The sequence below is a fragment of the Paroedura picta genome, chromosome 2, assembly GCF_049243985.1.
Source record: "Paroedura picta isolate Pp20150507F chromosome 2, Ppicta_v3.0, whole genome shotgun sequence".
Classification (NCBI taxonomy): domain Eukaryota; kingdom Metazoa; phylum Chordata; class Lepidosauria; order Squamata; family Gekkonidae; genus Paroedura; species Paroedura picta.
Genome location: NC_135370.1, coordinates 93,207,295 through 93,221,898, shown reverse-complemented (window position 1 = coordinate 93,221,898; position 14,604 = coordinate 93,207,295). Strand labels below are relative to the sequence as shown.

The following is a 14,604-nucleotide window of genomic DNA, read 5'->3' as shown; positions in this document are numbered from 1 at the left end:
ATTCCACCCCGAATGTGCGTTATTCCCCCTGTGCATAATGGGTCCTACGCAGGTGTACTTAGAAATGCTCTACTACACTGAGTGGACTTAATCCCAGGTAAATTTTCTAAAGATTGCTCTGTAAATCTAGTAGCAATTAGGGGTATACAAAACAAAACAAGAAAACTAATCCTGTATTTTTGAGTTTGGGTATACTGAACCCAGAAAATATCAGGATTTCCTGATATTCCCAAATCCCAATATTTGGACTTGGCAACATTTGGGAATGCTGAAATTTTTTGGCTCTGTTATAACCTGTGGGGACCATTTTAGTAAAAGGCTATAATGGAGAATAGATATTGGGATATCTGGGATTCAGGCCAGGGATAGAGGCACCAAATTTGTAGCATAGTTTCTAGTGCCTCTCCTTTAAAAAAAACCTCCCAAGTTTCAAAAAGATTCAAAAAGGTCCATTTCTATGACCCCTCAAAGAAGGTGCCCACACCTTCCACTGTTTCCAGTGGAGGAAAGGCATTTAACCTTTAAAGGGAAAATGATCCCTTTAAAATGTAAATGCTTTTAAATGCCTTTGGCAAGCCACAGTGGAAGTGTGAGTAAACTCTGAAGACATTTAAAGGACTTGTCTCTTTAAATGCCTTTTCCAAGCAGAGAATTCACTCTGAAGGCATTTAAAGGGACAGAAAGCTCTTTAAATGCCCACTCTAACTGTGGCTATCCGGCACTTATTTTGGATAGCAAAAAAAACTCCATTAAAATATCCAGCTGAATAAATACTGATAAGGTATTTTTTTCAGTTCAGATAAGCCAAATGCACATCCCTAATAGCCATGTGTGTCTAAGATCTACAGACTGCTTTAGGATTAAGGGTATTTGTTCCAGATCAAGTTTTCATGGATTAGGGCTCAATTTTTCAGATGCTAAGTATGGTACAATGTTTTCTTTGCTACTCCTTCCCAGTCTCCACTACACAGTTTAATGGGACATACCACCAAGTAAGTAGTGCTTTTAGGAATGTAGTGTTACATGCTTGCAGGAAGAATATGTGCTAAGACTTTCTGAACTCGTTTTATAGCACACTTTATTTTCTCTATGACAGAAATCAGTGGGGGCATGAGTTTGTAGATTTAGACTCGGCTGGAATGCTATCAGTGCAAGAAGCAATAGAATTCTGGCATTTGTTCTGAAATATCCACAGTATTACATTATAGAAAATGTTTCCATAACATTTGTGAGAATTTGTTCAGGTGTTTATTCCAATATTAAAGTATTACTTCATAATAATGATAGTAGCTTTGAATATGGCAGTCTTGCACAATTAATTCATTATATTAGTGAGAGACAAGAGTGGGGGAAGAAATCCAACAGTACTCTTAAAAACTTTCATCCCAAACCAAAAGAGAAGACTTAAGGAATTTTCAATATTTCTTTGCAGCTTATTGTGCTGTCAACTGTATAATATTTTTACACTCTTATCACAGTCAACATTTTGGAGACAAGAAAATGGAAACAAGCTGTTTCGAGTTCATGAGCCTAAATCTTTTCACTGCTCAGGGCTACTTGTTGGAGAAAGAGCTTAATTTTTAAAGACCCTGGCAACTGTAAGAGAAGATGCAGCCAGAGATTCTCCAGCTCCAGTTTCTGTTGTCCAGATTTAGGAACACCCTATAACTGTCTGAAAAGGAAAAACAATTATGGGACTGATGGAGGATTAGGTACCAATAGCCAACTGCTGCTTAACATTCAGTTATGGCACTTGTTGGTTCTCCAGATTACAAAATAGTTGTTCTACTTGACACTATATATAATAATGTGGGAACAGGACTTCATAAGTAGAAACATTTTCTGGTAAAACAGAGGATGAAAAATGCATAAATATTTTTATATTATTTATATCCTTTCTCTGATAGTCCAAGGTAAACCCTATATAATAAATGCTATATAAATCACTGTTTTGAAAAACAGGACAAAAAGATTTTTAGCAGATTCCTCCCCACCCCCCTTAATGATGAAGCTAGAAATGTTATTTTGCACAGAAGCATAAGTCCACGCAATCACATTCACAAAACCGTATTTTGTGGATCCTCGCCTATGTGGACTGCACCTCTCCAGGCTGTTGGGAAGATTACTGAGAAAAGTACCGGAGCTGTCAAAGGGTATGTGATGATTGTGTCGGTAGGATGCACTAAATCAGACACAAAGATCTCAAGAAAATGATTGGGAAGCATACAATTAGTGCTCTCAGAGAACCAGATTTTGCTTTCAAAACCAGGAGCGGAGACTGCTTTCTACTTCCAATTTGTACCTGCTGGTTGCTGGGATTCTTGCACAAGATGGTGGACTACATATATGATCTATCAAGGCACTTCTTAATCAAAAAGAGAATGCTCAGGATCACTTAATGCTGTTTAGTTCATTGTTCAGATCCCGAGAATGCACCCTAAGATATATATATATATATATATATATATATATGTATATATACATTGGCAGATCATAGGGCTGAGTTAGGGGGGAGAAGTAGTTAGTCCTCCCCTGTTCTAAATCATCCAAATGTTTTCCTTTCTTTACCTAGAGAAGATCCTCTTCCCAGAGCTGCACCAATAGGGCTGGGGAGTCCACTTTTATTAGCCACATTCACTGGGCTTGATTTACTAGTAGGGAATAGGCTCTGTGTTGGTGACGTCGGGGATTTGACAGGTTCAGCTGTCTTGGGTCGGGCTGAAAGATTCAGTGGCTGTGCAGCATCATCCTAGAAAGTTTAATGTAAATAATTATTAGAAAAAGACAAATGAAACACATTATCACTTAGGAAGCCACAGCTATTTTACACCTCCTAGACAATGCCAGATTATCCTGCAATAATAACAAAAGAAGCTAATTATCTACACTTCTTGAAGATTCCATGAAAGCAAAAACTCATTAATTTCTTTATGCTGCGCCTCTGTTTACATTAACTATGTGGCTGGATCATTCTTTTTGACAAATTAAAATTTGAATTAGCTCACATTACTGCTTAATTTCTTAATGTGTTTTCTGAGATCTAAATTAACCTAGGGCATTTACAAAGAATTATTTAAAATACTTTCTAACAGCTCAGTTGTGTTGCATCTACTCAAAAACTTCTTAAAACTATAAAACAGATTGTATCTTTGTACATATAAGAATAATGGTGGAGTTATAAGTGAAATTAAACAACGAATAACATTAACTTAAGCATGTAGAATATTTATCCCTAGATATCCAAGTCCCTGCTGCAGATTTATATTTGTACATGGCATCTTGTGTGATTCGTCTCTGCATAACTTTACTTCTGTGTTCCCTACCAAAGGTTTACAAGAAATAGATTGAAACAGGAATATATTTTCTGGCACGGTGTTGTGCTAGATAAACCTCTATAGTCAGATCCTATGACAGGCACCAGGGTTAGTGAAGATGAAACTGCACTACTATATTAAAGAGAGACTACTATCCAAGTTAGAACAGCTTGATAGTGCAGCTCTGTTCTTCTCATCACATTGACACTACAATATTTACTACCACAATCTGACAGTGCAGTGTTCACTGAGGAGCGATGGCTACACAAGCAAAGTCTCCCCTGTAAAACCTACACACTTTTGCCATACTAGTTTGCAAGGGCTCGGCAGAACGCCTGGCTCAGCAATGGCAGTTGTTGCCACTGAACTAATGTAGGACGTCTGTCTCTTTACGATGGAGAAAATGTTCTGGAACCATAAAAACCCAACTGATAACAGTTATGACCTTCAAAGGTTGAATGTCTGTATTAATTTTAAAATTATATAACTTTTATTGTGCACAATTTAAAAACCTTTAGGAATTAAAAACATATATACAACCCATAGGCTATTGCAAAACAATGGGCTATGCACTTTATGAACCAATAGACGGACACATTTCTGCCTCATTGCAATACATGTACTAATAAGAGAATACGCCATTGAAATTTTTGGCAGCCTCTGGAAGAGAGCTAATCACTGATAAATAGACATCTTCATTTGTTAAGTGACTCTCATACTTTACAGCTCTTACTTTGGAGCTTTTATTGGCTGTACATATATGTAATGAACTGGTGTGTGTTAAAACAAGACCTTTGAAGAAGGTCCTATAAGGGCTTAAATGCATCAGTCCATTGGTTCATATGTTGTATAGCCCATTGTTTTGCAATAGATTATGGGATGTATATATGTTTTAATTCCTAAAGGTTTTTAAATTGTGCACAATAAAAGTTATATAAGTTTAACATTAATCAGACGTTCAAGCTTTGAAGGTCCTAATTGTCATCAGTTGGGTTTTTACGGTTCCAGTTCCATTTTTTCCCCTTTGGTTTTTGTTTTAAGAAAATGTTCTGCCAGTATCTTCAGACCTAAAAGGCACAAAACTGAATCATTAGTTATCTTGAGACAGGCAAGACATTATTTGTTTGTTTGATTGTTTGTTTATTAGATTTTTATACCGCCCTCCCATACGGCTCAGGTTGGTATAAGACCCTAACTCTCGTAAGCAGCCAGTTAAATGGTTTCTGTATCTGTCTACTGTATGAAAAGAAGAAAGTGAACTGCAGACAACATAGACATCATTTTAGTGTTTATATAGTTTGGTTTAAAACAGTCCAGTGTTCTTATGTTTTGCCTTATATTTATTCTAATGTTTTTTTCAAGTGGAATTAATAAATAATATTATTTACTACATTTTTAAAAAAAATGTATCTTTCACTTACAGCATATGTGCAAGTTTAGACAAGCAAAAAACTGTATGTAAATTAATATTACTGTAATTTTATGTGGCATTTGCTTGCTTTGTATAATATGTCAGTGAAGAGAGAGAATATGGCTGGAAAACTCACTGAGAAAACTCTGAGCACTTCTAATCTTAAGAAACATCAAACTTTTGGAAAGAAGAAATCTAAGAAACTTGTTCTTTTGATCTACTGCTCCTCTTTACAACGAAACATTGCCCTGTTCATTGGAGAGATTGTACCCTGTGTTGAACTTGTTAGCAATCAGCCAGGCACAGCATTTTTGGAATAGCAGAATACTGATTTTCTGTAATTAAAATGAAAAGAGCCTGGTAACATGGCGCTCTCATTTAAAATATGCCCAAAGCTGAGATACGCTGGATATAAGGGTGCATCATCTATATTTTAGCAGACAGCACTGAACACTTCAAAGGTTTGAAATATATGAAAGAATACAATAATGCACTCCATTATCTTATCACTGCCTTTCGCCTTGCTGTCAAGTCAAGATTCTACATGGTATACCTTGTCATATATAATGTATTATATAGGCCAATGTAACAAATAAGTAGCTATTTAAAACACTGCACTCCCTCTATATCTGATGTTATTTCTATTCAATTTCCATAGAAGTATTGCCCCATATTCTGTAGAAGTCACTGAAAATGTGGCCTCTTGAAGGTCAGTCCTAGGGAGAGAATAGTAACGCTTTAGGGGAATTAATGTTGGTTTATCAAGACTTTCTTGGGTATAACTGTAACTTTGGGGATTTAGCAGTCCCATTTAATCACATCTGATCCTATAGACCCTGCATGCAAAGGGATCTTGTTCAAGTTCCCCTAGTCCACATAGTTGAAGGAAAGAGGTGGCTGGATCCTCATAGGCTGTACAGCTTGCTGAGCTAAGTATGGATTGTCAAACGGCAGAGGGAGAGGTGAATCTGTCTTTTTCTTGGAGACTTTCCATGCTTCTAGTAACACACTGCAGCATTTAGACAAGAGTGTGGGATGCTTGTTTACAAGTTTCTCTATTCAGCATTAGCAGGAACATGTGACATTATCATGTGCTATTGTCACAAACAAATGTCTAGATTTGCATACGTTCTTTAAAACAAAAATAGTCTAGCTATCTTTGATAAGGCTACTAGTTAGAGAACTAGAGTTGGCTCTTTAGTTCTTTTACATCCCGAACATTTTTCAGTATAAAATGACCTTGCTTCACTTAGAGCACATCATCCAAAAGCAGTGGTTGCATCACAAAATCAAGAAATTAAGGGCTAAAAGAAACCTGAAGCTTCAAAGCAGGATACTATTTGTCAGTACTATTCACAGATTGATCTGATAGCAAGGAAGGCTGACCATTTCTATGTCTGATGAATATATAATTTAAAAAATTAGCAACTCCATTTCTTGTAAAGGACTAATTGTTACTTTGGGGATTGACCAGGTGGGGTACTTCTACTATATTCCCTAATTTAAGGTAGATATAGATTATATAGACAATATTTCACTTTGTAAAAAATTGTAAAGGTATCTCCATAAATCTTCAGGGTGATGGGATCTAAATCTAAATAAACAAGCATATTCTGGCTGTCTACAAAATACTAGGAAAGTAAAGGTTTGATAGTTGCGTGCTGCTGCCAAGTTCCACCCCGAACCCTCCTAGTTCTAAGCAAGTGACAATTAAGCATGCATGAGCTTTTGACAATATATCAAAACCAAATAGGAGCAAGCCAAATACCAGCAACACTGTGACATCAACAAGGGTCCAATCAATCTGCACTCATGGCATATATTTTTCCCCCAATCAATCTAGAGTGATGGTCTTTTTTCTCCCCTCCAGGCAGCCTCTTTTTTATTTGAGGCTTCTATTGATTTAATGATCAATGTGTTAAATAAGTAGAAGGGGTGTGGCTTCCCTTACCATCTCACACATTGAAGGCCAATTCCTAAAAACATTTTGGCATGGGTTACCATGCAATATTAATAAGATATTAATAAGATCTATGCAATCATGCTGGTGTTACTATCACATGTATAGCATATGCTGCCCAGGTTATGCTAAACATAGGACCTCACAGAGCAGCCTCACCCCTGGCTCATGCAACTTGTCAGATACAGGGATGTTTCATGCTATCCTTGCTTGGTAATGAATCTTGCAAATCCATATGGGATTTGTATTTCAGCTTTTAATTCACGTTCACTTACAAACAACGATGTAATTCTGAATGATTGGAACTAGTAAGAAGCTGGTTTTAATAACTGGAATTGATAGAAGGTGAAAAGTTAGTTTACACTACCCCTTATTCTCCAATAATGATTTGCCTAGCCAGATCAACATTTGATATATTTAGATGTTCAAGGAAGAAATTAGTAGGCTGGAAAGATCGGGGGCTGGTAAATGGTCACAGAAACAACAGCAGGGTTGTTATATTATCTGGTGGCTGCAGATTAAAATGCTATAGAAAAATACAGGGGTCTGTAAAGTGGCTTATCAGAACTGAAATATGCTGTTTTTACTCAACTGAGTAGACAGAGATAATCTCAGTTCTGATATTATAAGCAAGGCTTTGAATCTCTAGAATTAGCTACCACAAGACAGCAAAGAAAATAAAGACCTTCCATCATCCTAGATGACGAATCATTCTTTTTCTCACCTGAACATGTAAACTAATGCTAGAACAGAATGAATCAGGAGATTATTATTATACTTAATAAAAAGTTAAGATAGAGGTAATCTTAAATAAGTACCTTAATTTGAGTTAAAGGACTGGTCCCTCTCTTTTCATTTTTCATTCCGGTAGGTGAAAGTGCCCCTGTTGCGTTTGGCGGCTGAGGGGTAGAGGGCATTTTGGCTCCAGGTGAAACCTGCATGCTGGCCAACTGAGCTGCATAGAGTTGCTGTAAGAATAATATGAGTTTGTCAGAGAAAACATTCTTCTTAAGGACGGAAACAGCATGGGATCCTGGTGATGAGAGACCCTCCTTGTTGTTAGCAGGTGGAGTTTAAGAGATCATGCAGTTAGTGATGTTATTCATAGCTTGGGGGTCATAAAAAGAACTTCAGCAAGTTCTGGATCCCATACAATAAGCCAAAGTATTATCAAATAGGTTTGGCAACTCTGTACTATAACCCCATCAAATATATAAAAATTGGTTTGCAAGTATCATATTGAATTCCAGTTAAATCTCATTGGTCATCTTTGTTAACATTAATAAACTGAAATTTTATTTGCAAAATTTGTCTGCCATCTTCCTGTCTTCACAGAGTTGGTCAGCCATTTAAAACATGGCTAACAAAACCACATTTTAAAACCAAAAGGGAACTCTTCTGTCAGGCATTTGGTTGAAACCAGGCACAACCAACAACATCTGCAGGGCCCCTTCCCCCTACCTCCCATCCCCAGAAATCCATCAAGGCATTCTGCTCCTGGACCTGTTTGTATTATTACTGTTTAATGTTGTACTGTTACCCGGTTATTATCAGTTAGTAATATTAATGTTATTTATACATATGGTTTCTTGTATAGTTCTCAGTTCCATGTAAACTGCCCTGAGACTTCGCGGAGGGTGGTATATAAATGTAAATAAATAAACAAACAAACAAACAAAAACAAACAAATAAAATTAACCCCCCATTCATAATTAAAACACAGAGTTTAGGTACATACAAAACATAGAAGAACCAATTAAAACAATGATCAGGAAAGAGAGATCACTGAAAGAGGGCCAAATGAATAAAAGAAGTCTTCACTCAATGGTGAAGGACAGCAACAGAAGGGGTCAGAGGAATCCCCTGGGAAGAGAGTTCCAGAGCTTTGGTACTATGACTGGGAAGGCCCTCTCCCATGCTGCCACCTGCCTAATCTCAGAATGCAGGGGTACCCGAAGCAGGAACTTCAAACATGGCTGCAGTGGCCCAGTAAAGTAGGTTGTTCTTCAGGTATGTTAGTCCCAATCTGTATAGGGCTATGAAGGTTAGGACCAGCTCCCTACATTGTGCCTGGAACCAAATTGGGACCAATAGTTGCTAATACTGTTTCATTGCAAAGCAGTTAACAGAATTTATTTCCTCTGTAAGTGCAAAAATTTATATACCTAATACTTTGTAGTGCTAATATCAATAATGGTGTAAATTTTCACTTATAAAAGTGGGAACAAAAGTACAATCTTTTTATCATGGAGCTTATATTAACTTCCTTAGCTTTTTAGAAAGTGAACAGAACTTTGTCAGAAGATGTGAAATTAAGTCATATATTACCAAAACAGATAAAGCATCTCCTGAACAAATGAAACAGGTTTAATTTCTTTGCAGCAACCAACCTGAGAACCTCACCTTGAATTCACAACAGCAACAATTCTACCATTAAAAACAGAGAAGATCTTATTCCTTTTCCCCTTACATAAATCTGTATAAAATTTGGCTTATTAGTGAAAAAAAACCAGGTGGTTTGTATGTAATTTACATTACTATCATTCAGATGGACAAATAAAAAAAATTACAGTAATCAAAAGCAGACCTTTCAGCACATGTAATTAAATGAAAGCTTAATAAAGAATAATTTGCAAGAGCCAGATGTGCTTATGTCATAATTGTTGCTTTCTTTGGAACAATTTTTCTAATATAACAAGCCTCCAAAGAAATGAAAGTTACACAATGCTCTATATGCTCATTTACTCAGTGGCTAGACAAATGCATTCATAAGGTCAGTCAGAACCCTGGGTCTTTAACCCCACAAGTGCTTTATGTTGTTGTTTCTCAAAGGTGCTCAAACCACTGGGCTCAGGAAAGTAACATTCACTTTAAAGATCAGAACTGACTTTTCTGTGCATGCGCCATTCTATTGCTACACCATTGTTGTTATGTGCGAAGTCGTGTCCGACCCATCGCGACCCCATGGACAATGATCCTCCAGGCCTTCCTGTCCTCTACCATTCCCCGGAGTCCATTTAAGTTTGCATCTACTGCTTCAGTTACTCCATCCAGCCACCTCATTCTCTGTCGTCCCCTTCTTCTTTTGCCCTCGATCGCTCCCAGCATTAGGCTCTTTTCCAGGGAGTCCTTCCTTTTCATGAGGTGGCCAAAGTATTGGAGTTTCATCTTCAGGATCTGGCCTTCTAAAGAGCAGTCAGGGCTGATCTCCTCTAGGACTGACCGGTTTGTTTGCCTTGCAGTCCAAGGGACTCGCAAGAGTCTTCTCCAGCACCAGAGATCAAAAGCTCAGCCTTTGATGCTCCGCCTTCCTTATGGTCCAACTTTCGCAGCCATACATTGCAACTGGGAATACCATAGCCTTGACTAGATGCACTTTTGTTGGCAGGGTGATGTCTCTGCTTTTTAGGATGCTGTCTAGATTTGCCATAGCTTTCCTCCCCAAGAGCAAGCGTCTTTTAATTTCTTTGCTGCAGTCCCCATCTGCAGTGATCTTGGAGCCCAGGAAAATAAAATCTGTCACTATCTCCATTTCTTCTCCATTTCTTTCTATTTGCCAGGAATTGAGAGGGCCGGATGCCATGATCTTTGTTTTCTTGATGTTGAGTTTCAAGCCAACTTTTGCACTCTCCTCCTTCACCCGCATCAACAGGCTCTTTAGTTCCTCTTCACTTTCTGCCATTAGAGTGGTATCATCTGCATATCTGAGGTTGTTGATCTTTGTATGCTACACCATACAGTCCCCCAAAGAAGTAGGTCATATGCCTAAAAAAAATCTGCTGTAAACGGCTATCTGAGAAAAATACTGCTGTTCTTGCTCCTTTGCTTGAACTCAGCTTTCCTAGCTCTCTGCTATGCAAGAATAACTGGGGCCATTCTGCACAGCGTTAATGTTGCTGAAGTCTTACCATTGTGTAACACTATTTATTTTTCGTTTTTCACGACATCGTACATAATCTGCAACACTCCCACCAAAATCGTTTCGTTATAGCACTTTTCGGGGAATCCACAAATTCCCCCTAAAAAAAGAAGCAGTGCTATACAGGGTTGGTGAAGCCAGTGAAGAAATTAGAGGAAATCCCCAAAAGACACTTTTGAATGACAGATGCATAAAAATATAACTTGCTGTAATGGAAGCTTTTATATAAGCATTTTCCATACAAATATTAACATTGTGCCCTTTTTGACTAATAATTACAAACATTATTAATCCTCAACCCATTACAAATGTTAAGATCTGTTAGATGTCCAAGCATCACAATTCATTTCTGCCCAATAATACACTTAACAGAGCTCCAAATGTTATTAACCCCTTTTTGATATCTGCTTATAAAATGGCAGTTTAATTTGGTCTATATGGAGCAACAAAAAAGTTTCATAGAACGCATAGAATGCAAAAATAGTATTGTAATAGTATTGTAATATATATATATATATATATATATATATATATATATATATATATATATATATATATATATATATATATATATATATATATTAATTTCAACATAAGTACAACTTGCCAGGTACCTCCAGATGTCCCTCCAGAAGTGGTCACCTTAATTTGAGACCCAGCCCGACTGAAAATGTCTCGATAGCCAACGTGGTGTAGTGGTTAAGAGTGGCGGACCCTAATTTGGAGAACTGGATTTGATTCCCCACTCCTTCACATGAATGTAGCAAACCACTATGACCTGTGCTGCCTTCGATGTACCATTCTGATCCCTGTATTGCTGATCCCACAACATGGGAGGAAAATTAAAAAACAGAGCCCACAAAGGCTTTTAATGCAATGGTGTGCCCCCCCCACACACACACTTACACACTTTTACCATGCATTCCCATTAGGGTATATTTCATTCTGCTTTCCACCCCACTTTCACCACACATTTGAGTCAAACTTTCTATTTCACTCTTCCCTGAGAGCTCACTTCACTTTCCCTTTACTGTTTCTATTTTTTCCCTTTGCTTTCCTCAGAAGCACAATGTGAACTCTGTTACTAGCCAGTCAAATGCCTCTGGGATAACAATTCCCTCGGATCCCACCGGCCCTTTTCCAGCCCTTGGAAGGCACTCCTCCACCGCCCACATTGTGTGGTAGTATTGGTCTCTGCTTATTAGTCAGTTTCATGCTGGTTTCTTGGAGGGGGAATGGTTAGATGAGATTCTTTGTGCTGGAATAAGTCTAGCAATGCATCAGAACTGCACAAGACTCAGATCCCTGGTGGGAAAAAATGATTGCCCTAGAAGGCTCTATATGGTGTGCATATGTGTGCTGTTTGAAGAGATGCACATCCCTTGATCAGGGCCAATACTGGGTGAGCAGGTGAGGAGTGCAACACCAGGAAGGGCAGAGAGCTGCCTTGAAGATTGCCAGGGAGGCAGGTTGAGGTGCTTTGCAGTACACTTTTCCCAAAGTGAGGCTGGAAGGCACAGAGCCCACTGCTGCTTGTAACCAATGCCCATCTCCCAGGATTGGCCATGACAGCCAGTCAGAGTATGCTGAGTGGTGGGGCAGCAAGCCACCTCAAGCCGGGCAGGGAAACAGGTGGAGGCGAATCCTGGGGATGGAGAATCAGTGAGTGACTGCTGAAGAAGGCCATCTCACCTTGCCTATCCCCACTCCTCTCCACTCTGTGGGCACACAAAGGGGATGGGACAGAAGACACAAGCAAAAGGCTCGAGCATGGGCAGCAGCAGCAGGCTCTGTGCCTTCCTACTTCAGCCCAGGGAAAAGGGTGCCCTGAAGTGGGGAGAGACAATATGAGTAGCCCTATTACCCACTGTGTCAAAAAGAAAGAGCTGCTCCTCAGGAAGAAAACCCTTTGTCTCCCATGCATCTCTTCAAACAGCATGCATGCACACCCTCCCCTGTATAATGCATTCTGAGTCAATAGCTTTTTCACCATGGATCTGAGTCTTGTGAGTCCCCAATGTATCACTAGACTTATTCCATTTCTTTAAAACATGAAATTGACTAGAACGGAATAATGAAGGGGGGAGAATCTCCTTCTAAGATGGCTACCAGACAGTAAATGCAACAGGGAGAATCTCATTTAACAATTAAAAAAACACACCTACTGTGAAACTGACCAATAGGGAGGGAAAAATCACACTGCCCCCCCAAAAAAACCCTAAGTGCTGCCATACTATCCACCTTTTCTCATTAGTATGCAGAACACATACTCTGCGATTCCAAAATGAAAGTTGGGTTTTTTAAAAAGGTGCAGAGGGCAAGTACGAGATTCAAATTGAAGGTAAGGCACTTCAAATTCAGTGATAATCAAAAGTAAACTGTGCATGCAGAAAGGCCCATAGTTGATTTAAAGAAATGAATGGCAAGCCAAGCAACTCATCAGCAGCCTAACCATGTGATAAACCCAGAGGCAACTCCAAAGCTGCTTTGCTACTGCTTGTGAGTCTGCCAAGGAACCAGATGCTCTTACTCAAAAAATATCTTCCACAGCTCAGCATCTGGTTCTTTTGGGGAGGAATAGTATAAATTGCATGCACAACTGTGTGCATGTCTTAAAGTATTACACATATGTTTTAAAGTTCATAGCTTTATAAAGCTGCACGTTTACTGTTAGAAATGAATTCAATAGTACAAAATTTTTAGGGCTTTTTAAAGGGCACATTTTCTTTCATTTAACAGCTCATTTGCACAGATGTTACCTGTTAGAAATGTGTATATTCTAAATACCAGTGTTTCTGTATTCAAAACCATATTGCAACAAAACCACAACCAATTTTTATGTCTCAGTAGGATTTTCTTGGTTAAATTTAAATATTATGTTAATAAATTGGAAAGTTAATATCCCTTTTAAAGAATACTAATGTTAAGGGCCAAACCCCCATCCTTATTAACACATGCCCTATTCAATTAATCTCAGAGGTTTAATGTGTAGATCTTTACAGCTACTCCAATTTTAACTTTGCCCAAATGCTAATGAATGAGTGCTGCACAGAAAAATGGAATTTGACTAATAACCTATGAACAGAAAGAGTAGGAGGTAATTAGTTTAAAACTTTAAAAAATGCAAATTATAGCAATTAGTGTTTGCTAAACATGTTAAAGTTTTTATGAGCTGGTTCACAAAACCCATTCTGCATCCATGCAGAACAGAAGCAGCTGCTTCTTGGGAATGGTTCTTGGTTTGTGGCAACTAAAACAAAAGAAAACTCTGACATCCTGAGCAGCCATATCTTTCTGCAGAGATCCTAGTTCACACTAGACATTTCCTGTACAACACCTTGGGAAAACTGTGGCAATGCAACATGTATCATACTATTGCAAATCTGGTCATGGACTACCTGCATGTCTGTACAATGTATTTTTCACCTTGATGAAATAACTCACTTGCCAATTCTATTTTAAACAAGAAATTGCTTTTATTTTACTTTTATGGAACTCTATGGTCTTGTACCATGAACAGAACCAACCTCCCCCCCTCCACCCACATAAAATAGGTTGTGTTTGTTAACTTGTGGTATAATCTGACTGAAAGGAATAATTTTGTAACAGTTTTTCAGTGTAATGGTGTCATAGAGAAGCCATGGGCTGCTGTATAAGAACAATGGGGGAAATGTTACATTCGGACTGTGGTAAGGTTACAGGCAACAAGTACCACAGCCAATCCCTTACTCCAGTGGTCTTAAACCTCCCAGAAGATGCCACAGAACATCCCACCTGGTATTGCCTTTCCTTGATATGGGTTCCTTTACCCACATGGTGTTCAGCCTTTCCAAACCACAGCCTGAACTTTAACCTCCACACAGCATCATGGAACTAACTGTGCTGCAAGCATATTACAGGAAGTCAAACTATCACAAACAAGCAGAGTTGTGATTTCATTGGTGTCAAGGCCAGGGCTTGTGTAAAGGAGACAAACAGCCAGAAACAGTAAACCCAAACC

The 14,604-nt window shown here is 38.5% G+C and overlaps 1 protein-coding gene across 28 annotated transcripts in view; it reads right to left on the bottom strand.

The window, feature by feature from the left end:
- Window positions 1–14,604, bottom strand: part of SOX6 (SRY-box transcription factor 6) — a 607,104-nt gene that overhangs the window by 86,274 nt on the left and 506,226 nt on the right. For all 28 annotated transcript variants that reach the window (XM_077321651.1, XM_077321668.1, XM_077321671.1 and 25 more), the window contains 2 exons: window positions 7,504–7,653; window positions 2,569–2,749 (listed from right to left, as the gene is read on the bottom strand). In XM_077321651.1, coding sequence (XP_077177766.1) covers window positions 2,569–2,749; window positions 7,504–7,653 — 331 coding nt within the window. The remainder of the gene's footprint in view (window positions 1–2,568; window positions 2,750–7,503; window positions 7,654–14,604) is intronic.